We start from the raw sequence: 23,725 nt of genomic DNA on the forward strand, positions 1-23,725 counted from the left end.
TGACTGCTCTGACAGGTAACATAACAGAGAACCCCTGAGGGAGCAGGAGAGCAATGGGATACAGACTCCAAATTCACAGAAAAAGACCAGACTTAATGGTCTGACTGAGACTAGAGGGACCCTGGTTGTCATGGTCCCCGGACCTTCTGTTAGGCCAAGACAGGAACCATTTCCAAAGCCAACTCTTCAAACAGGGATTGGACTGGACAATGGGACAGAAAATGATACTGAAGAAGAATGAGTCTTGGATCAAGTAGACACATGAAACTATGTTGGCATCTCCTGTCTGGAGGGGAGATGAGAGGGCATCGGGGGTCAGAAGCTGGCCAAATGGACATGAAAAGAGAGAGTGGAGGGAAGGAGTGTGCGGTCTCATTAGATGGAGAGCAATTAGCAGTATATAGCAAGATGTATATAAATTTTTGTATGAGAGACTAACTTGATTTCTAAACTTTCACTTAAAGCACAATAAATATAAAAATGTCTATATATATAGACATCAATTCAACTGTTTCTACATGTACAATTCAGTGACATTGATTACATTCCAGTTGTGGAACCATTCTCACTGTCTTTTTCTGAGTTGTTCTTCCCCTATTAATATAAACTCATTCCCCCCTGAGGTTTCTATCCAGTCTTTTGAGTTGCTGTTATTAATTTGATCCCATGTAAATAGTTTTTTAAAAAAACATAATGCTCAAGGCAGACATTTTTTACTAGTTATGGTAAACTGTTTATATTTTTTAAAACAAAAATTAAATTTATTGGATTTGGATTTCTCATGACAGTCTCATACTGCTTTTTTTTTTCCATTGTTTATTTGCGTGTTACTAAATATTTTAACATATCACGGTAGATTTTTTTTTTTTTTTTCAGAGGAGGGTTCTTTCTTTCTCTGGCTTTGCTCTTAGCCTTCTGTGATTTGCCCAACACTGTGACATGCAAGGTGTATGTCACATGCTCCATTCAGTGTTCTATTAGAGAGCAGTTTCCAACTTGAGTCATGTGTGAACATGTGTCTTGTTTGTGCAAAGTCATCAACCCACATAATATTCTTTGGTTCCAGCAGGCCAGGGGTTTACCTTTTAATGAAGAACCACATGCTAGTCAGCTTTACCTGCTTAACATCTCCTTAGGCTGTATGGTCATGACGTAATCATTTAATGACTAGTGTCTGGTCCTCAAACTCTTGATGTGTATGTGAACCTACAAAATTACTTCCATAGTATTTTATGATAGCATTAGCTTTACTGAAAAATATTCATTTGAAGCATCATTCTACTTTATAATATGCTAGATTTATTTTTAAACAGGCAAAACTATAAGCAGTAAAAAGTAGAGTAATGGTACATTTCAGAGAAAAAAAGGTGTACGTGTATAAACAAAAGCTTGCCACCCATAAACCATGAACACGATAAAGGTAAAATCACTTTCTGAAGGTAAGACCCCAGGAAATACTTGACATTTTCAAGATGTTTGCCATTTAATATCATCATTTGTTTTTCCTTTTTTTTTTTTTTTTTGAGGTGTTTGAAAATTGTGAGCTACTGCTGCTTCTTTCTTTTTTTAAAGTTAAGGGATAGGAATAGTAATGAGACACTTTTCAGATAGACCAGTGCTAGGAGGACCACTTAACTGATTTCAAAATAAAAATAGCTCTTCTCATATTTACTCCTTTTTGTTTTTTTCTTTCAGACCTCCACAGCCACAGTAAATGTGGTGGTGACAGACGTCAATGACAATGCTCCTGTGTTTGATCCTTATCTGCCTAGAAATTTGTCTGTGGTGGAGGAGGAAGCCAATGCCTTTGTGGGTCAAGTAAGGGTAAGTGGAATATTTGTGCATCTATCTTAAATGTATTTCTAAAGTGCATGTTTTTCTTACATTTAAATTTTAAAAAGAGGTTCAGCTAATGAAATCTGGTAAATGATGGAGCAACAGAATTGTTTGAAAGCAATGAGTAAGATCAGCTGGGTGTAAGGCAACACAGTAACAATGTGTGTTCACTTTTGACCACTGCGCTGGATACCACCATGATATTTTTCTGTAAAACCTGTCCTATACATTTAGATTCAACTTATTCAGCTTCTTGATTTACATTTTATAATTTAAATATCAATTAATTTGGGATTATGCCTTTCTTATTTAATGTATATTTTCATTTCATGGAAGCATAATGGAATATTTTAAAGAAATATATAATTAGCTGTATTATTAAGTATGGATTTAGAAATTCATATCTCAAAATACATACATTTTTATGTAAATTCACTTGATGATGTAAACATATCTTTAGCATACAGTATGCAGCTTATATTTCATACACACTCCTTGTCCAGCACATTCGAGATTCATTTCTAGGCATGTTCTCCTGGTTTCTGCCTGAACATATTACCCAGGTCCTGCAGTTATTTTGATGAGTTACTCCTTTACTCCTAAAACAGAGACAGTTCTTCCTTAGTTGGTCCATGTTGGGACTTGAATATAGTGCTCTAGATCTTCAAGGTTAGGGTAAATTTTGAGGGTAGACTATATTTTTAAGCATCTACCTCAGATGAGACTTCTGTGTGGTCTCCAAGCAAGAAAGGAATTCTCTATCAAGGAACAGCAAACCACCAGCTGCCCCAGCTCCAGGTTTCAAGGTCCCATTCTGTAATTATTTAACATTCTGTGTCAACTTGGCTGGGTTGTGATTCTTAGTGGTTTGGCAGTTATATAGTTTGGCAGTCATATAATGATGTAATAACCTCCATGATGAGATCTGATATAATGTGATCACCTGCATAATGCGATGTGCTATGAGTAGCCTCTCTGTTGAAAGGGAATTTCCTTGGGGTTGTGGCCTGCATCCAATATAGGTGGGCTTTCTGGCAAGGAGGAAACCCTGGTGGTGTAGTGGTTAAGTGCTACGGCTGCTAACCAAAGGGTCAGCAGTTCCAATCCACCAGGCGCTCCTTGGAAACTCTATGGGGCAGTTCTACTCTGTCCTATAGGGTCGCTATGAGTCAGAATTGACTTGACGGCACTGGGTTCGTTTTTTTTTTTTTTTTTGGTTTCTGGCAAGGCTCGTGGGCTTTTATGCACTCTGGATCCTGCAGCTGGCTCCTGTTCACCTAATTCTGGTTCTTGGGACTTGAGCTAGTGACTCGCCTGCTGATCTTGGGATTCCCCAGTGTCTGAAGCCCGTGAGCCAGTGGCCTGCCAGCTTACCTGCAGATCTTGGGATTTGTTATGAGTCAGGAGATGTCTCCAGCCTGAGTCATGGCCTTGGGACTTTGAGGCCTCTACACCGCGTGAGCTATTTCCTTGATATAAATCTCTCTCTCTGTCTCTCTGTTTCTCTCTCTCTCTTTATATATATTTATAGGTGCTTTGCTGGTTTTGCTTCCCTAGAGGACCCAGCCTAAGACACACTCCTTCCATTTTAGAGCCCTAACTTTATTCTAGGAGGTTTTCTGGTGCTTTAAAGTAAACCTTCTGTATAATTTCAGCTGCTCTTAAAAATCAGACACAGGACTTGATTTTCAGTCCAATTGTTCCTCTGGCTGCAAAAATATGAGGGTTTCCTTAAATGCTGTCACAGATGCCTTCTAACTTTCACACCAGGCCCTGAATTTTTGATTGGCTAGCTTTTTTTTTTTTTTAGTTTGAGCCTGGTCATTTTTTTTTTTTCCTTCAGAACATTGATAATACTTACAACTAATCAATTCCACAGTCATTAAAATTATCACAGTCACTATCTCTTTCAAGTCCTAGAGAGATTGCATAAGGTATACATCTCCTTCCACCTTTATTCTATTCCAGTTCACAGCAGAGGAGAGTCTTGGTAATTGTGCTGTTAGAATATGCCATGGGGTATCAAAGTGATCTTGATGGCATGTGGTCAGCAAGATTTCAAATCCAGAATTTCATCTTAGACATGTGCCCCTCCTTCCAATACATCTGCTACCAAATGTTTTACTTTGGATCCTCCTAGAAGAAAACCTGGGAACAAAAGGTTCAGGTATAAGTAGATTTTTGAGAAGTTCAGGTAACACTACTAGGTTAGTGAGGAAGTGATTCAGGGAAGGGAAGGCAGCCAAGGATGTGGGTGCAAATTTTGGTACTCTCTGTCTCCTGCACAGGCAAGCTACCAGCCCGCTGCAATTCTGATATGAGGGCATTCAGTCACACTACAGATACTAGCAGCTGGAAGTTGTCCAGGGCATACTGAATGCTCTGAGGTACTGACATGCATGGGGCACTGACAATTTCTGCTACACCAAGCAAACATAATGATAAAATCTATAATAGAGGTATTGCAGAAAGCATAGAAAAGAGGGTGATCGTGGAGTTGAATCATGAAGGATGAATACTGGGGAGTGGAAAGTTGGGAGCTGTGGTGGTTAAGATTGTGTGTCAACTTGCCTAGACCATGATTCTCAGTGTTTATATGTAATCACCTCCATGATGAAATTTGCTGTGAGTAGCCAGTCAGTTGAAAGGAAGTTTCCTTGGGTGTGTGGCCTGCAACCCAATATAAGTGAATGTTCTGGCTTTTGCCTGCACTGGATTCTGTAGCTTCCTCTTGTTCATATGACCTCCAGTTCTTGGGACTTGAGGTAGCAGCTTACCTGCCAATCTTGGGATTCATTGATTTTCACAGCCTGTGAACAAGAGCCCTGCTCTCCAACCTACTGATCTTGGGTTCACCAGCCCCTGCAACTGCATGAATCAGGAGAAGCCTTTATCCTGATCCATGGACTTGGGTCGTTCAAACCTCTACAATTGCATGAGCTGTTTCCTTGATATAAATCTCTCAGTATATATATTTATACACTTTACTAGTTTTGCTTCTCTAGAGAACCCATTCTAAGACATTTGGTACCATGAGTGGGGTAATTCACACTCTTCCTGCCTTCCTTGGATATGGTAGCCTTTTCTCAGACTCGCTCTCTGGAGTCAAACCCTGATTCCTCATCACCCTTGGTCACCATGGTAGGCATGTAAACTACCATTGAAAGTTGATAGGGCAGACGTTCGAATGGATCATAGCAGTCTTGCAATCGACCTGAGGTTGTCTGGAGTCACCTAAGCCACGGGCACCAGCCCTCTGGCAGAGGGGAGCTCACCTATCTTAGTTATCTAGTTATCTAGTGCTTCTATAACAGAAGTACCACAAGTGGATGACTTTAACAAAGAGAAATTTATTTCCTCACAGTAAAGTAGGCTAGAAGTTCAAATTCAGGGCATCAGCTCCAGGGGAAGGCTTTCTCTCTTTGTTGGTCTAGAAAAAAATTCCTCTTATCAATCTTCCTCTGGATTAGGGAGCTTCTCCATGCAGGAGCCCCAGGTGCAAAGGAAATGCTCTGTTCCCAGAACCACTTTCTTGGTGGTATGAGGTCCCCTGTCTCTCTGCTCACTTCTCTCTTTTGTATCCCAAAAGAAACCAGCTCAAGATGTTACTGCAATTTTTCGAGTTAGAGCTGCCTGCCACAAACAGCCAGTTCTTGAGATGGGGTGAGGTGGGTAGCAAGAGATTTATCATATATCAATATATGGAGACAGAGGGGGAATGATCTCCTCCTAAACCTGTCTGTCTCAAGAAACTAGAGGCCAGCTGGGATTTTATAGGGAAAAGGGATATGGATTTTAGAAACTGTGGAATGTCAGTTCTCTTTCTGTGTGGTTTCAGTGGTCATGTCTCAAACATGTTGATCTTTTCCTGCCATTATCCCATCAGCCCATCCTGGTGAGCATTGTTCTGTTTGACAGTCTGAGATAGATCGCTTGTTTTTCCACAGTCATAGGGGAAACATTGGTTAACTTTTAACTCTTAGAGGAGCTAACAGCAAAATCCTACTTGGAGACAGAGACAGGCTAGGGAAGGGAAAAATGGTGCAGGCTCTGCTCAAGATATGGCTGAGCAGCCTGTTCCAAAGACACAATCCAATCCCGTAGATTGAGTCCTGCCTCATCAACACAACTACCACTCATCCCCCCTCATTAACATCGCAGAGGCAGGATTTACAACAAATGGGAAAATCACATCAGATGACAAAATGGTGGACAATCTCACAATACTGGGAATCATGGCCCAGCCAAATTGATACACACATTTTTGGGGGGACACAATTCAATCCATGACAGGAGCAGCTGGGAGCAGTCTAGGGAAAGATAATTCCATGAGTAAAGGTATAGAATAATGACAGAATGAGACATGTCATAATTATAAGAAATGAGATTTGTGACACCATGAACATTTCTCTGTGCCGTATTATAGAAGGTGCTGGGGGAACCACCCAAGGGTCTATTGCTGAGATGTGGCGTCATCAGGTTTGTGTTTTATAAAGATTATTCTGGAATGGGAGATTGTCAACCCCAAAAATATGAATTAGGAGGCAATCGTAATAGCTCAGATATATGAAACTTGAACTAATATAATACTCTAATCATAATGGTAATTATATTACATTATACATGTCAGTCTAGGATGCCACATTGATGCCATCTTTATCAACTATTCAGATAAACAGGTATTGAAATCATTTAGAATAATTGTCTTTCCCATTTTCCTTAATTTATTTAAGATTGAAGAGAGCCCATGTGGACTATACAACTAGTAACATATAAGTAGACATCAACATGATGATTAATTTTCTTTTTCATTTTTCTTATTTCTTGCCACTTCCCTTAGTGATTATTTGTCTTTGAAAGAATTGTGGCATTAAATTTGTTTCTTGTTTCCTAGTTCTTAAATTTGTTGAGAAATAGACTCTATAATTTGTTCCAGCACTAAAAATTGAAGTATGGACCCTAGCCCTTATAATATGATAAACCAGTAATGGTCTTGGTCTTTAGGCAATAACATGTTTTCATAAAACCTAAAATGATTTTGGAAAGTACAAAGGAAAAGGAAAACATCCAAAGAAGACTGCATCCAACTGATTCTGCAGAAAGTTGTAATGTTCATAGAATGGAATTTTGATGCATCATAATGGTCTCCTGTTGCTACCTAATGATAATTATATAATACGTTAATTTCACTAAATGACTCATGCACTGCTAGTAAAATTTATTTTTAATTGTGATCAAAAACTGTTAAGACACACTTCAAGCCAGGATACATATAGTTAATTATTGTACTTAATTTGAGTTTCCAGCTTTATGATTATATTATAGTGATATTTGAATATGAATAATCTGATATTTGGATTATAATGCTGAAGGAACTTTTTATTTACTTTTAAAGGTAACATTGTATTACCAAACTATATTAAATAAGGAACGCTTCTGAAGCAATATTTATGAATTATACAGAGCAAAATAGCTTCATGCAAATGATAAAAAAATAATTTCCAAACAGCAATGATTTAATGTAGAATTTACTATACACAAAGTATACCATACACTACATTTAAAGTTGAAAATCTTATCCAAATTCTCAAAGTAGTATAGCTGGAAAGAAAAGATGTGTACAGGAGAAAACCTAGGAAACATAATAAGACAACACTCTATGTCAAGTGTGAAATAGGTGATACAGGTTATTTACTCAATGAATGAAATACAACACTGTGGACTGAGTCGGCCAAGTTATGGAGTGTGGAAAAAATGGACATCTGCTATACTTTGGTTTTATGCTGAAAGAAAAGAAGAGATAGCAGGCAAAGGGGATGTGATGCAAGTAGAACTGAGCTGAAGAAGGCAATCTGAGGACAAAAAAATCAATTGTTTGATACTAATGGAAGATGTGTTTAGAGAAGTTCTGAAAAATTGATTTAAAACAATGTTAAATTCAGATGGGTAAGGCCAGGGAGGCTAATGAAATAGTGGCTGATACAAAAACTTCATATCACCTCAGTGATACCTCTAGTTGTCAGTGTAGTGTTTGTTTAGTATCCATCATAATACTTCACAGGAGATAAAATTCAGAGGATCCTGACTCTGGACCATAAGCATGACAATAAGCCAAAAAAAACCTATTGCTGTCGAGTCAATTCCCGACTCATAGTGACCCTATAGCACAGGGTAGAACTGCCCTATAGGGTTCCCAAGGAGCATCTGGTAGATTCGAACCACCAGCCTTTTGGTTAGCAGCCGTAGTTCTTAATCACTATACCACCATAGATATTGAGAATGAATCTTAGATATAAGTGGCTTCACTCCAGCTACTTCAGAACTCTCAGATGATCCCAAGTTCTTGGGTATCCCTAGCCCCTCAGAGGACCGTAAATATATCTAATACGATTAGGAATTTTCCTCTCTGATTAAATCTCCTACAGCTCTGGCCTTAGTTTCCTTGGGACTCTGCCCAAAGAACCAGATGTTTGCTACTGTATATATGTATGTGCTATTGTTAAAAAACATCAGTAATTCAGAGTAAAACTTGGCCTATTGTTGGAATTATGCCATGTTTAATAAAGTTTAGCAACCTGCTTGAGTGTGCTTTCCAGAATCCTACTATGCATAAAATTGAAGGATCTGTTGGGAAATCATTTATCCTAATATGTTGAGTTAGACAGATGACTTTGGCACCAATGTAAATCTGTGTCTTCTGAGGTGAGGATGCTTGGTTCAACATGGTGTCTATCATTTTCGTTTGTGTTCTCTGCTAATGTTCCAGGGACTCAATCTTGAGTCTGGGTTGGGAAGTGGGGAGAAGATAAAGGAAAATCTATGTCAGTAAAAACTTCCTAAGGTACAGTGTAAAAAGAGAACTTCTATATGGGTAGATGGAATGTTTGGGAAGGGAAGTGTCAGGAGGAAGACTTTGAGCTCATTTTACAAGTTTTTTTTACCCTTTGTCATGGTATCTGCTTGAGGAATTTCTCAGAGGCCTAAATTCTCCAGGGTAAGAATTAAATTCATCCTTACTTTTCAGAGTAACCCTGGGCATAAATGCATGCACCAATGCATCAGAGAAGGCACACTTGGAAGCAGCATTGTCTGTTAAGTTAAAAAAAATGTTCCCAGCACTGTGTACAGTATAGTGTGAATTGCTTCCCAGCAGACATTCAGTTAATGCCTCATAGAAATTCTTATGCTAAACTGACTTCTTTGAGCTTTAGGTAACAAAAATAGAGCCCTAAGTCAACAAAATATTCTTTCAGTTCTAAAACAAAAGAGACTGAATTTATTTAACCTGAATCATGAATGTATTGCCAATGTAAGACCTGCATGCTAAATCTTGGCTGAGATGAAGTAGTAGTGATTCATTTTAAAGCCCTTTAAGCTGTTTTAAAATCATTAGAAAACTGCAGTATTTAAAAGCAGAGTGATGTATCATTTCAAAAAGAAATTGATGTTTCCATCAACTACGCAATTTTGATATTAAACAAAATAAATCTGAACCTCAGTGGTCTGTCTCTGATTAATGTAGTTGTCTTCTCCTTTTGTGGGGTCTTAAAAATGATCTGAAGGTGGGGAATTTTATAGTGCTTTATTTGTTTATTTTTTTAGCTCAGCATGACATCGCAACTATACTACTTCTTTTCTAAGTGTGCCCCAAGTGGGGAATTTTATGTGTTCTCTTGTCAATGCAACCAGTGCACTCAGCTGGGTAAGGAAAAAAAAAAAAAACACACAATTTGAAAAATTTGTAATGTCCATTTTAATGCTGCTGCTTAAAAATTTTTTAATCGATATTTATCTATTATTTGTGAATATTTTTGAAATTTAGTGATGTATCAGATTTTCAATTGGCAGTTCATGAATGTAGTAGATAATTTTATGGATCTTGTTTTTATCTTTTATATTTATTTGGGACATATTATTTCGGCAGTTTTAGTCTTACACTTAGGTGCTATTACAAATACATGTTTGTATGTATGCATTTATATGTGTACAACCCAGATATATAATAAACGGTATGCTTCCTCTCCCCCAACTCCATGATCATCAATTACCTCTTTACTGCTAAGCACCATCTGTATCTTAACAACTTCTCTGCTCCATTTAAAATGGATCTCCCTCTTCTTAGGACTCCATACCTTCTTGCTCCTGGTTTTTGTGCTTAAGCACACCTAATTCTTTCTGCCTTCCCCTTATCTGCCTCTTCCTTAGACTTTGGATTTCGAAAGTGTCTTCTGTGTTGTTTTTCTAACTGTAGACATTCCTTTTGAGCAACCCCACTCATTCTCACAGCTTTACTTGCATTTAGATGCTGTTGTCTCCCACAGCTATATCTTTAGCCCATTCTACTCCTTAGAGCTTCAGCCTTAAACAGACATTTATCTGTAAAACAAATTAACTTGAATGCCCCTACAGGGATCTCAACTTCAACATGTTTAATACTGAGGTGTTATTTCTACCTTCCCAGAAAAGGCTCCAACTTCTGAATTCTGCATCTCAAAGTCATCCTTGCAGCCACATGCTGAGGAGTCATCCTTCTGCTCACTCCCCACAGCATAACATGGAAAAGATAATTTTACATGTTTCAAATTGTCCTCACATTCTTTTCTTCCCTCCCCAAACAACCATAGTCAAGTTTTCATTATTTTTCACTTGAACTATTGGTACAGTCTCTTATTTGGTTGTGTTGACACTAATCTTGATATCTCATATTTATCCTTGATTGAAACTCCCATAGTGATGTTGCTAATAAACATAGTTCAACTACAGGAGACAGCCATGTTCCTCAATGCAGCAAACAAGGTACACCTTCCGCTTCCTACTACTATTTCACAACTTTACTTCCAGTAACACTAACCTGCTTGTAATTCCTGCTGTATGTTCTCAGTACTCTCCCAGGTGTTTTGTCTCTGCTCCTGCCCCATGCCTTGATTTCCTCTTTATCCATTCTCTTCTTGAATACCTCATCCTTAAAGATTCTGGCTAGAGATCTTTTCTTCCGGAAAAAACTTTTCTGAACTTTTCCATGTTATAGGTATCTCCTACTCATGTCTCATTTTACATGGTGCAAAATGTGTTGCTTGCACTTTCTAAAAAAAACTTTCTAAAGTACATTCAAATTATCTATTTATCCAAATTTCTTGAAAGCAGAGACTGTGCCATAGTGATCTTAAACCCCTCAGGGCCTAGCCCAATGTTGGACTCTTAAGAAAATCAGAATTGATGGACTAAAATTATCTAAAAATACTTTTTTCATTGAAGACTCACAAACATTTTGAAAAGGTAAGCAATATAAAATATATCAACATCTAAACATACTTATTTAGCTTACCTCACAAGCATATACACAAGTAAGTTACGTTGATTATACAGAAAAAAAGTTTTGAGATTGTTCGGTTTCTATTTTCAGAATTTCAGCATGTGGAATAGTACTCATAAAGTTGATTTAAAAAGCAATGTTAATGCAAAGAACAATCGCAATTTATACAGTGAAACCTGTGAAAGCCAGAACTCGAGGACTGCCTTGTTTTTTCAGGTCTCTCAAATTTTCCATCTTTGATAGGGTGCAGTCTTACCACTTTTCTATTGATCTCTAATAGTGGAAAATATTTATGTTTTCCTTCTCTGACAGGTTTTTGCCTTACCATTTTTTGACTTTTGCAGATTTTACTGTAATTGGTACAGGACAAAATAATACCTCTGTGTGCCCATCAGTGAGGCAGGGCAATGATAATGAAGAATTTTTCCTGGTCTAAAAAGATTACACAGAAGAAAACTGTAGCAAATAAGCTACAAGCCTGTTTGGTCACTTATTTGGAAATGTGCTTTCCATTTACCCATTTAAAATATATGCTTCATATAAATTATTTAATATTTGTCTAGGAAGAAATACCAACAATTCTTGCCTCACGATTCCTTGATCCATTTATCTAGCTGTACCTTTTAATGCTACATTACTTATTTATGAAATCCAACTTTACACAAATTGCTCTTCTGGTTTATAGACTGATGATGAGAATTCATGGCCTATTCAATTTAGTTGGACTCAATTCTCCTCTGCAAATGTTATAACTCCCTACAATTACTACACTGCCTTTACTGCATAACTGAGGAAGAAGCTTGGCCATCAACCTTTGGTTTTACAGGAAGGATTCCAAGTATTTCTGAAGCCACTTATTAAAACCAGCTCTTGCCCTTTAAACTTAAAAAAAAAAAAAGTGCAATGTATAGAGAGCAATTTAAACATAAATGAACAATTTAAATAATTATTATAACCATAAATGTGGAAACCCAGGTGGCATAATGGTTAAGCGCTATGGTTGCAAACCAGAAGGTCAGCAGTTTGAATCCACCAGGCACTCCTTGGAAACTCTATGGGGCAGTTCTACTGTGTCCTGTAGGGTCACTATGAGCCAGAATCGACTCAATGACAATGGGTGGGTTTTTTTAAACATAAATGTAGCTATAACTTTCTGAAAAAATGCATTACCTACTACATGATTATCCCAGTCACAATCACTTTTCCCTACTTGTATTTAACCACTGTGGTAACTGTGTCTAGCTTTCTGTTGTACATTTATCATTTAAGTAAACATCTCTAAACAACATAGTTTAGTGTTGCCCTTTTTTCGAGGTGTATATAAACAGAATTGTAGAGTACGTTTGCTTTAGTATCTGTCATCCTTCATTTATCTTTATATTTTTAAGATCCAACCACACTTGGCATGTTAATTCATTTATTTTATTTGCTGCATATTTGTTTAGTTATGCTACAGTTCATTTTCACATTCTACTATTTCTGAGCATTTGAGTGTTTTCTACTCTTAGGCTATGAATACTTTTTATATTATTTATTCTGTTGCACATATGCCTGAGTTTCTCTATATTGAGTGTGTTCAGCTTTATGGAAAATGCAAATTGTTTTCCATAGTGACTGTGTCAGGAATTGTATGAGTGTTAGTGATAATTCTGTTCACATTCATAGTGTGTCAATCTTTCTAATTTGGACCAATATGGTATGTTTGTAGTGTTATCACATTGCGGTCTTGACTGACTTTTCCCTAATGGGATTGAGCATCTTTTAGTAGATTTACTTTTTAATTTGCATTTCCTCTTTTCCAATCTGCCTAAAATCTCTTATCCATTTATCTGTTGGATTACCCATGATTTTTCTTCTTGAATTTTCTTTTTCATTTGTAGGAATTTTTTGTATAGTCTAGATACAAGTCCTTCCTTGTTATATGTGTTTCAAATATGGTCAACTTTTAACAAGTCTATTCATACTAGTACATCCTAGTTATTTATATATATATATATATATATCGAGAGAGAGAGACTTGACTTCAGTTATAGTTTTGATAAACAATTCTTACTCATGCCGTATAAAATCATACATATAACTTTTATCTATCCAGATTTGTTATTATCCCATCCACATCTTCTATGAGGACAGTGTCATCATTAGTTTGGTGTAATATAAATATAACAACTAAAATAAATTATAAAAACATAAAATCTTAGAGGTGGCATGTACCGTATAAATAATCTCTCTAGCCCAATATTTTAATTTTAAGAATTAGAAGAATGAGATTCAGAGTGTTAGAATTCGGGCTGAAACACAGGTCTTTCATTCCCAATTTTAATGCCTTTCAACTATACAGCAAGAGGAATATATCCATTTTGCCAATATTCAATAAACACCTTTTGATAGGCCTTCACAGTATACTGTTTGTAAATATCTGAATTATGTCAGTCTCCATTTCTCTGGTTATATAAGGGTATATTGCAACAATACCATTTAGTTTTGTGTTTAAATTTCATAATAAGCTATTGCAATGTTAAAATCCAAGTATATAAGGGAAAAAAATCTAATTTTCTTTTATATTTCATCTCTACCAATATTTGCTAATACTTTTACATGGGGTCACCAAGAGTTAGAATCAATTCAATGGCAACTAGTTTTTGTTTTTGATTTTTTTACAAAGAAAAAATATAATTGCAATTTTTTGCAAGCAGACTCTAACTTGATATTGGCATTATGAACATAACAAAAAATTATCTTTAATAAAATTTTAAAGTTTTAAATTTTACTGTAAAAATATGTAAGAAGTTTATTTTTTAAGTGTTGAACATATGTTCAACGAACAAGTTGACCAAATAATCTTAGAAAATGGTTTGGATGATAGTACTGTAAAGCATCCTGGAGGACTGTAGGTGTAGGTCATTTTTGAAACATAATAAAAATACATGAAAAGTACAAATACTTAAAGGAAAAAAAAGCTATGAATATGGCTAATGTAATAAATAGTTTAAAATTGAAGGGTATGCCAATGTTATTTAGTTTATTAAGTTCATTCCACAACAATTTGAATTTTATGGGAAATTTAAAATAGCCAACTATGCAACCTGCATAAAGAAAAACCACCATATTGGGTAGCCCAATAAGATTCAAATTTATGTTCTTTTGGATCAGAAGTTGGCCTTTCTCTCTGGAAGCCCAGAAACCTCTGTAATTGTTTACCACCTGGCCATTATTTTATAAATAAAACTATGCGTTAGGGTATCATATTTTTCTCTTTCTTTGACTTCCCTTATCATTTAGTTGTACAGTCAGTATTCTATGAGATTTGAAATTAGCACAATAAACTGGAAAAAATGGTGAGCTAAAGAGAATCTAACAGAATCATGGGATTACTAAAAATACGTTTGGAGAAATTTATCAGCAGCAGATACTTTTGACCATTTCATTGTGTATATAAAAATTAAACATAGAGTGGTAAAATGAAACTACTGTAAAACTGGTTATTTGTGAAGTGATTCGTTTTCATTTAATTGATCTATTAATCAAACTGTATTTTACTGAAAGATGTTGGCTTCCCAGGACTTTTGCCATGAATGGAGGAAAATTCAATGCTGATAGGGAGAAATAGAAGAGGCACAAAGTTGAAGACCAAGGAGGTGGGGGATGGGAGGGGAAGAAAGTAAAAATAGCAATAAATAACAGGAAGATAAGAAGTTCGTGATGAGCAGATTCTCTTCTGCCTTTAAAATGAGGAATTCTTAAAAATAATAGTAATACCAGAGCACCATAGAATTTTCCCCTCTGAATTCCTGGATTATTTTACCATATTTTCAGCTGATTCATGAGACAAATATATTTCAGGTAGAAATATCTGTACCTGGAAAACTGTGCATTAAATAGTATGGTCTCACTGAAAATTCCAGCTAGCGTGGATTCTGAAGAGACTAAAAGTCAATATTGGTGCATTGAAATAACCTCAGTCACATAAAGAACTTAATGAATTAAAATAGTTCAACAAAGGTGCTTTAGTTACATAAATTAAGTTGACTTTTCTAAGCAGGTTTGCTTTTATAATTTTTTTCTCTTAGACTGATACTCCATTACAACTGAAAAATCTTCTGAGCAAAAGCAGAATTCACAAGGACATAAAATCTTCCACAGACTTAACGCAAAACGCTTTGTGCTTTCAGTTTTTAGTTTAAGGAAATGATATAACTAAAATTCTTTACAGAAAATATTTTAGAACAACAGCGTCATATTTTACAGAATGTTATTTCTTTCCTGTGTTTAGCTTACTCTCAGCTTTTGAAATAAGAGTGGATGTATAGAAGAATATCTGGGACCCTGTTTTGATATATTCAAAATAAACAGATCACAATGAATGAGTTATTGATAAATGAAATTTTAAGACATTATCTAGATTACACACAGACCTGTGGGCATGTAGCCATGGTTATGAAAGAGACACTATAACATCTAAAACATAGCATCATCATTATTAACTGATGTATATTGACTCTTTGCTATATGCCAGATACTATTTCAAGTGCCTTTTGTGTGTGAGCTGATTTAATCCCCACAAAAGGACATGGTAGGTTCTCATATTTTCTCTACAACTGTAGGCTCTGTATAAGGTGAAGTACTTTAACAAGATTATGTAATGGATGGGTGGCAGAATCAACTGCATCATGCTGTGAAATCCTGGAGAACTTGTACGTATCCCAACTGTTTATCCCTAGTTGCCATGGAGTCAGTTCGGACTCGTGGTGACCCCGTGTGTGTCAGAGTAGAACTGTGCTCCGTAGGGTTTTCAGTGGCTGATTTTTCAGAAGTAGATTGCCAGGCCTTTCCTCTGAGGTATCTCTGGGTAGACTTGAACTTCCAACTTAGCAGTTAGCAGTCAAGCACATTAGCCATTTCTACCACTCACTCAGCTGTAGGCAGCCTAAGATACTGGGAAGGAGCACTAACCTTAGCATAAACAGTATGAGGTTCAAATCCTAGCTGCATTACTTAATCTTTAATTTATCCAGTCTCCCTAAATCTCAATTTCCTTATCTGTAAAACAGATTACTTCATGGAGTTCCCTAAGGCTTAAAGGTGAGAATTCACACATCCCCCAAGTACAGTAAAAACACTGGAAGCCAGTGGGATAGTAATAGCAGTGGCAGCGGCAGTTATATTCTGTATACTTGAATTCTGGAAGTCGTACTGAGATTTATTTTAATCTTGATTCTGTCATGTATGATTTGAATCATTTTGCCAAATCTGTATTATCTATACATTTAAAAATCATGTCCTTTATGCCTTAATTCAAATGGCTGACACTTACAAAGTCACTAGTCACTTACAGAAGCTTCGTGTCTCCTCTGCTTTGGCATTCAAATTGGGGGTGATTTTCAGTCAGCTTCAAGTCTAAATCATTATGCTATCATCTAACAAATATTTTTCTATCTTGACCATTAAGAGGTAATGAGAAATTTTCTCATTTCATTGAAATCAATATGTATTATATTTATTGTCATTTCCCAGATTTACAAATGTGGTAACCTAAGGGGGAAAATACAATTATTTTGTCGTGATGTGTACTTCATACAAGTAATTTGAAAGTCACCACAGGAATTCCTAACTTCCTGATCTTATAAAGGTGCAGTTTAATAGTGTTGATGTGAGTTTAATGTCATTTCCTTTCTTAGTTCTGCAAGACTGTATTAAGTGCCTCTGTACTGTGTTCTTATACTACACTATTTTTTTCTATAACACTCAATAGAATTTAAAATTGTTTATTCTCATAACTTTTTTTGCATTTATCTTCCTCATTATAATATAATTTTCCAAAGGACAGGTTAGAAGCTCAGCTCTATGCCCTAATAACCAAAACCAAAACCAAACCCGTTGCCATCAAGTCGATTTCAACTAATTGAGACCCTATAGAACAGAGCAGACCTGCCCCATAGAGTTTCCAAGGAGCATCTGGTAGATTCGAACTGGTTAGCAGATGGAGCTCTTAACCAGTACCCCACCAGGGTTTCCATGCCCTAATGGTGCAGTATATATTTATTTTTGGAGCTTATCACTCTTTTGTTTTTTAAAGCAATTATTGCTTCATATCTACTATTTCCACTACAGTTCAAGTGACATGAGATCAAAGAGCACATCACTGCTGTCCTTTATTGCAGCCTCCACTCCTACGATGCTGTCCAGCACAAAGTCGACAATAAATATGGGTGAATAAATGAGTGAATGAAAGTGTACATGGCTGAGTGAAGTCAAATTTACGATATAACTATTTTGTATTTTTATGTATTGAATATATTCTATCTAATATGGTCACAGGAAATAACACTATTCAAACAATTCAGTTAATATTAATATGGTCATAGGAAATAATAACACTATTCAAACAATTCAGTTAATATTTACTGAGCTGGGAACTCAATTCTACACTAAAGCGCTAATGTGAGCAAGGCACAATTTCTGCCCTTTTAGAACTAACAATAGACGGCAAAGGTATAAATGCATATAAATACATACAATACAACATGAAAACTACTGTGACCCATGTATACACAATACCATGGGGTAAGATGAAAATGGGAACTAATTCAACATAACTTTCAGCATTTAGGTGATTACTGTGTCTTTATGCAAATAATCCACACCTCCTGTGTCTCTTTGCCGACTCTGCCCCTGTGTGTGGTATTTTCATAAGCACACTGCGCTAAATTTTTTTTACAACATGTAAAAAAATTGGCATGACAGCACTTGTGAAAATATCTTGTGGGGGGAGGGCACAATCGGCAAACAAACTTAGAAGGCACTCATTATCTGCATAAATATACAGTATATGAAGATTGTTTTGTTATTTATCTTTGTTCATTTGCTTTTATTTGATGGGGAAAAAAAATAATGCTTCTTGTCTACATGGCCATGTTTTAGAAGAGTACTCCATTGAGAAAACATTGTTTGTAATGTGCTTTCTGCAAAGGCAGTATGGATTTCCTGTGTATCACCTCAGTGTTTATCCCTCCTTTATATCCACTCAAGCACAGGCTTTCTAACTTGTATATTTGTTCTTCTACTTCAAGGTTTCTTTAAATAGATTTTCTGCCTGTTTTGATTTGTATGAGAACCACTCAGGCCTACTTAAAAGTTAGTTGCAACAATAGAATATTGATTAAGTTTTAGAGCAAGTAATCGCCTCCAAGTCTTCATGTATTGATACCCTCGGCTTTTATGAAGCCTGCCGTTATTGCTGCACAACCTACATGCAGTATACAGGGTGTTATGGATTGAACTGTTTCCCTCAAAAATGTGTGTCAATTTGGCTAGGCCATGATTCCCAGTATTGTGTGGTTGTCTACCATTTTGTAATCTGATGTGATTTTCCTATGTGTTGTAAATATTACCTCTACGATGTTAATGAGGCAGGATTAGAGGCAGTTATGTTAGTGAGGCAAACAAAGAAAGAAGTGCCAGGAGCAGAGAACGTCTCTTTGGACCTGGGGTCCCTGCGCTGAGAAGCTCATGGACCAGTGGAAGATTGATAACAAGGACCTTTCCCCAGAACAGACAGGGGGTGAAAGCCTTCCCTGGGAGCTGGCATTCTGAATTAGGACTTCTAGCCTAGACTCTGAGAGAATAAATTTCTGTTTATTAAAGCCATCTAGTTGTGGTATTTCTGCTAGAGCAGTACCAGATGACTAAGACATGGAGCACTGATGATTTTGTATAGAATTCAAAATCCAGATTCCAAATGGGCCTGTTCGTTCAGTGGTTATGTTCTCCATCATCTCTCTAAAACTTGTAGTGTACCCTTGAAGGCCATACTTTTATAAAATATGTACTTGCAAAAAGGCAGTATGACAAGGAAGATAAGATCATCTTGGATTATATTAGATGCAATAGTGAGCATTTTGAGATACAGGGAGATTAGTATTACTTTATATCTTAGACTAATATTCATTTATTTCTTAGTAGAGCAAAGTTTATAAATATTTTTTCATGCTTTATATCAATTTTAAATGAAGCTAATTTTAGATAGTCTGAGCATATTGGCATAAAGGGTGAGATTTAAGAAATGTATGATACAGTATTATATTTCTTAGTATATTGGTCATTATGTACCAAAACCAGTTGCCTTCAAGTCAATTCTGACTCATGGCAACCCCATGTGTGTCAGAGTAGAAATATGCTCCACAGGGTTTTTAATGGCTGATTTTTCAGAAGTAGATTGCCAGGCTTTTCTTCTGAAGTACCTCTGGGTAAACTCAAACTGCCACCTTTCAGTTAGTAGTGGATCACGTTAACTATTTCAACCACCCAGGGACTTCAGTTATTATGCAGATAAGAATACATAACATGATAGATACAGAGAGCAAGAGGGAAACCGAGGGATAGGAAAGTTGATATGGCAGTAAAGGCAAAAGTTTTATAGTGGAAAAATCTGGATTAGAGTTTTAGTTCTACTATTTACTAGCTGTACAAATTGCTCAATTTATTGAAGTTCTAATAACATCAGTTTTCTCATCAGTAAAATGGAGGTGATAATAATAACTTTCTTACTGTTTTGATGCGAAGATTAAACGTAATAATGTACATAAAAACAGGTTTAAATTAGACTCAACTAAACAAATATCAGTTACCGTGTATGTATTCACAAATACATAATCACGCCTAATTGGTAGGTAGCACTATATTAGCATCTACATTCAACATCCAACTCTACTTAAGGAACACACTTAGTAACTGAATATACCAAAGCCTATGACATAATTTCTCATACTTTAGTTTTATTTTTTAAATAAACAATTTTTTGGATCTTTAAAAACAATCAAGTAGATAGATTAGGGAACTTTTCTTATGCTTCTGTATATCTAGCAACCTGAATTTTTTTTCTTACTTGTTGTCAAATCGGTTCCAACTCATGACAACCCCATCTGTGTCTGGGTAGAACTGTGCTCCATAGAGTTTTCAATGATTGATTCTTTGGAAGTAGATCACCAGGCCTTTCTTCTGAGGTACCTCTGTGGGGACATGAATTTCCAACCTTTCAGTTACTGGCATACCTCAGAGATACTGTGGGTTTACTTCTAGACCACCGCAATAAAGCTAATATTGCAAGAGACAAAGGAAAGGGAAGCAAGCAGAGAGTCGGGGACCTCATACCACCAAGAAAGCAGCACTGGGAGCAGCACACATCCTATAGGCCTGGGGTCCCTTCACCTGAGAAGCTCCTTGACCATGGGAAGATTGCGGACAAAGACCTTCTTCCAGAGCCAACAGAGAGAGAAAGCCTTCCCCTGGAGCTGACACCTTGAATTTGGACTTTGAGCCTACTTTACTGTGAGGGAATAAATTTCTGTTTGTTAAAGTCATCACTTGTGGTATTTCTGTTACTGGCAGCACTGGATAACTAAGACAATTGTGAAGAATGGGAATTCCAGAACACTTAATTGTGCTCATGAGGAACCTGTACATAGATCGAGAGGCAGCTGTTCAAACAGAACAAGGAGATACTGCATGGTTTAAAGTAAGGAAAAGTGTGTGTCAGAATTATATCCTTTTACCATACCTATTCAATCTGTATGCTGAGCAATTAATCCAAGAATCTGGACTATATGAAGAACGGGGCATCAGTTTTGGAGGAAGGCTCCTTAGTAACCTGCAATATGCAGGTGACACAGCCTTGCTTGCTGAAAGTGAGGAGGACTTAAAGCACTTACTAATTAAAATCAAAGACCACGGTCTTCAGTTTGGATTACACCCCAACATAAAGAAAACAAAAATCCTCACAACTGCACCAATAAACAAGGTCATGACAACAGAGTAAAGGTTGAGGTTGTCAGGGATTTCATTTTACTTGGATCCACAATCAACACCCATGGAAAGAGCAGTCAAGAAATCAAAAGACTCATTGCTTTAAAGTGTTGAAAAGCAAAGATGTCACCTTGGAGACTAAGGTGCACCTGACCCAACCCCTGGTGTTTTCAGCCAACTCATATGCGTGCAAAAGTTGGACCACGAATAAAGAAGACTGAAGAAGAATTGATTCCTTTTGAATTGTGGTGTTGGTGAAGACTATTCAATATACCATGGACTGCCAAAAGAACAAACAAATCTGTCCTGGAAGAAGTACAACCGGAATACTCCTTGGAATCAAGGATGACAATATTACATCTCACATACTTTGAACATGTTATCGGGAGAGATCAGTCCATGGAGAAGGACATCATGCTTGGTAAAGTAGTGGGTCAGCAAAAAAGAGGAAGACCCTCAGTTAGATGGATTGACACATTGGCTGCAGCCATGGGCTCAAGCATAACAATGATTGTAAAGATGATGCGGGACCAGATAGGACTTTGTTCTGTTGTACATAGGGTGTCTTCTGAGTATGAATTAACTCGACAACACCTAACAACAGCAACAGGTAACCTGAGACCTAAATAATTAATAAAATTGTGAAAACACTACTCCAAGTACAAGAAAGTGCAAAGACTGAAAGACAAAAACACACAAAAAAATTGCATGATGAATAAATAACGGAAGCTGAGTGGGGTTGAAGTTCAGAGTGGAGCTGGATAAAATTGGAGAGGTAGGCTGACAGGGACCAGATCAGTAACAGCCTGGTCAGATACATTCAAAATTTACTCTCTTATTTCAAATACAGTGGTTTACATTAGAACAGTTTTAAATAGGGTAGTAATATGCTTCAGTTTGTCTTTTCAATGAACAAACTGATTTCTTTGTAGAAAATGGATGAACACATGAGGAGAAGTGTTAGCAGGTAAGCCATTTAGAGGCATGAGATATTGTTTGCTTAGTCTAAAGTGGTGGTAATGAAAATGGAGTGTAGAAGAAGAGCTCCAGATATATTTGGACATAAACTTGAAATCAGTTACTGAAGGTGGGAAGAAAGAAGGAGATATCAAGGCTAACTTCTAAGATTAACAACTCTGTGGATTAGTAGAAGGGCCTACCATTTTTTTTTTTTTTTTGCTGACCACCTTTACCAAGCATGATGCCCTTTTCCAAGGACTGATTCCTTCTGATAACATGTCCAAAGTATTTGAGATTTTTACAGATTGGGAAACCCTATGGGGCGGTTCTACTCTGTTCTATAGGGTTGCTGTGAATTAGAATTGACTTGACAGCATGCAACAACAACAAAACACATTTTCAGTTTATATCACTAGCCTTCCTACCATTCTTGGCCTTGATCTCCTTGACCTTGCCCTCTTTCTTCAGAATTATTTTCTTTTGCATTTTGTGGACCACAATCACTGGCTATTTTTTCCTCTTTCGGACACTCAGTCTCATAGGCTAGTTCCTCTTCTACCTAATCCAACATTTTGGAATTCCTTGGACTTGAATTTCGACCTCTGGTATTTTTTCATCCTATAATTTCTTTTTCTGTAACCACATCCATTTCCTTGGCATCAAATGCCATCTGCATGGTGATAACTTCAAATGTACATCTCTGCCTTAACCTATTGTTTGAGCTCTAGGTTCTTATAGCTGACTCTAATTTATTCCCTTTAACATCTCTCTAGTATTTCATGCTTTAAATAGTCAATATTGAATTTGGGATCTTTCATTCAAACCTTCTTCTCCTCAACGGCACCTAACAACAACAATCTTTAGGGGAACAGATCATTAGGTTTTTCTTCCCGCAGAGTGACCGGTGGGCAAATGAAAGCCATTGGTAAATTCAGCAAGAAATATTTTGAATGCCTGGTAGTAATAGAAGAGAAATTGGAATGAGTTAGTGAATGAATAAGAAGTATAGCAATAGAGGTGATTTATGTGGACTTTTTTTTGTGCAAGTTTGGGATATGAAGAGATTATAGTGAGACAAACAGGTTAGGAGGCACTTTTTTTCTTTATCCTTATTTTATTTTTTAGTAATGATGAAAATTTTTTTGGCAGGTTAGAAGGCTGATGGGAATAGATGCGTTAAGATGGGATGTAGAAGATGCTGGAAAGAGGCAATATAGTCCTGAGAGCATAGTCTCTGGGAATGTAAGAGGGAATTGAATCCCTCGATGGGCATTCTCCTCTACTAAGTAGGAAGAGAATGGAGAACACAGGTACAGATGTTCGATGGTTTGTAGATTTATTTTGAAATTATTACCTCCATGTTTCAAAATAAGCAATGAAATTCATAGCTCTGGGTATATTTCCACACTGTATTCCCATTATTTCATGGTACCATTTTCATTCAGTGCTGAAATATGAATGGATAGATAGATGATAGGTAGATGATAGATAGCTAGATGATAGACAGATAGATAGACAGACAGACAGATAGATACATAGGAAGATACATAGATAGATAGAAATATCCTATATATATATTTTTTCATTCTGATATCACTTCAGACTGGCTTGCAGCAGAGACAAGCAAGAATGTGAGTGAGAAAACCACCGTTAATATTCTGTAGCTCAGTACTTGTTTTTCCTAATCAAATACGTGTTTAATTCTCAGTTGCTGTGTAATAATAATCCTCAAAGTGTGGATTTCTGTGATATGACTCTTAATTTCCATAACTGAAATAAATAAACTATTTCCAGGTCATCTTACTGCTTATCTCT

The 23,725-nt window shown here is 36.6% G+C and overlaps 1 protein-coding gene across 1 annotated transcript in view; it reads left to right on the top strand.

The window, feature by feature from the left end:
• PCDH15 (protocadherin related 15) overlaps nucleotides 1-23,725 on the top strand; it is a 999,309-nt gene that overhangs the window by 706,590 nt on the left and 268,994 nt on the right. Inside the window, exon 19 of the mRNA XM_049855421.1 lies at nucleotides 1,696-1,824. Within this exon, the coding sequence (XP_049711378.1) occupies nucleotides 1,696-1,824 (129 nt within the window). The remainder of the gene's footprint in view (nucleotides 1-1,695; nucleotides 1,825-23,725) is intronic.

This window comes from Elephas maximus, chromosome 16, assembly GCF_024166365.1.
Source record: "Elephas maximus indicus isolate mEleMax1 chromosome 16, mEleMax1 primary haplotype, whole genome shotgun sequence".
In the NCBI taxonomy this organism is placed as follows: Eukaryota; Metazoa; Chordata; class Mammalia; order Proboscidea; family Elephantidae; genus Elephas; species Elephas maximus.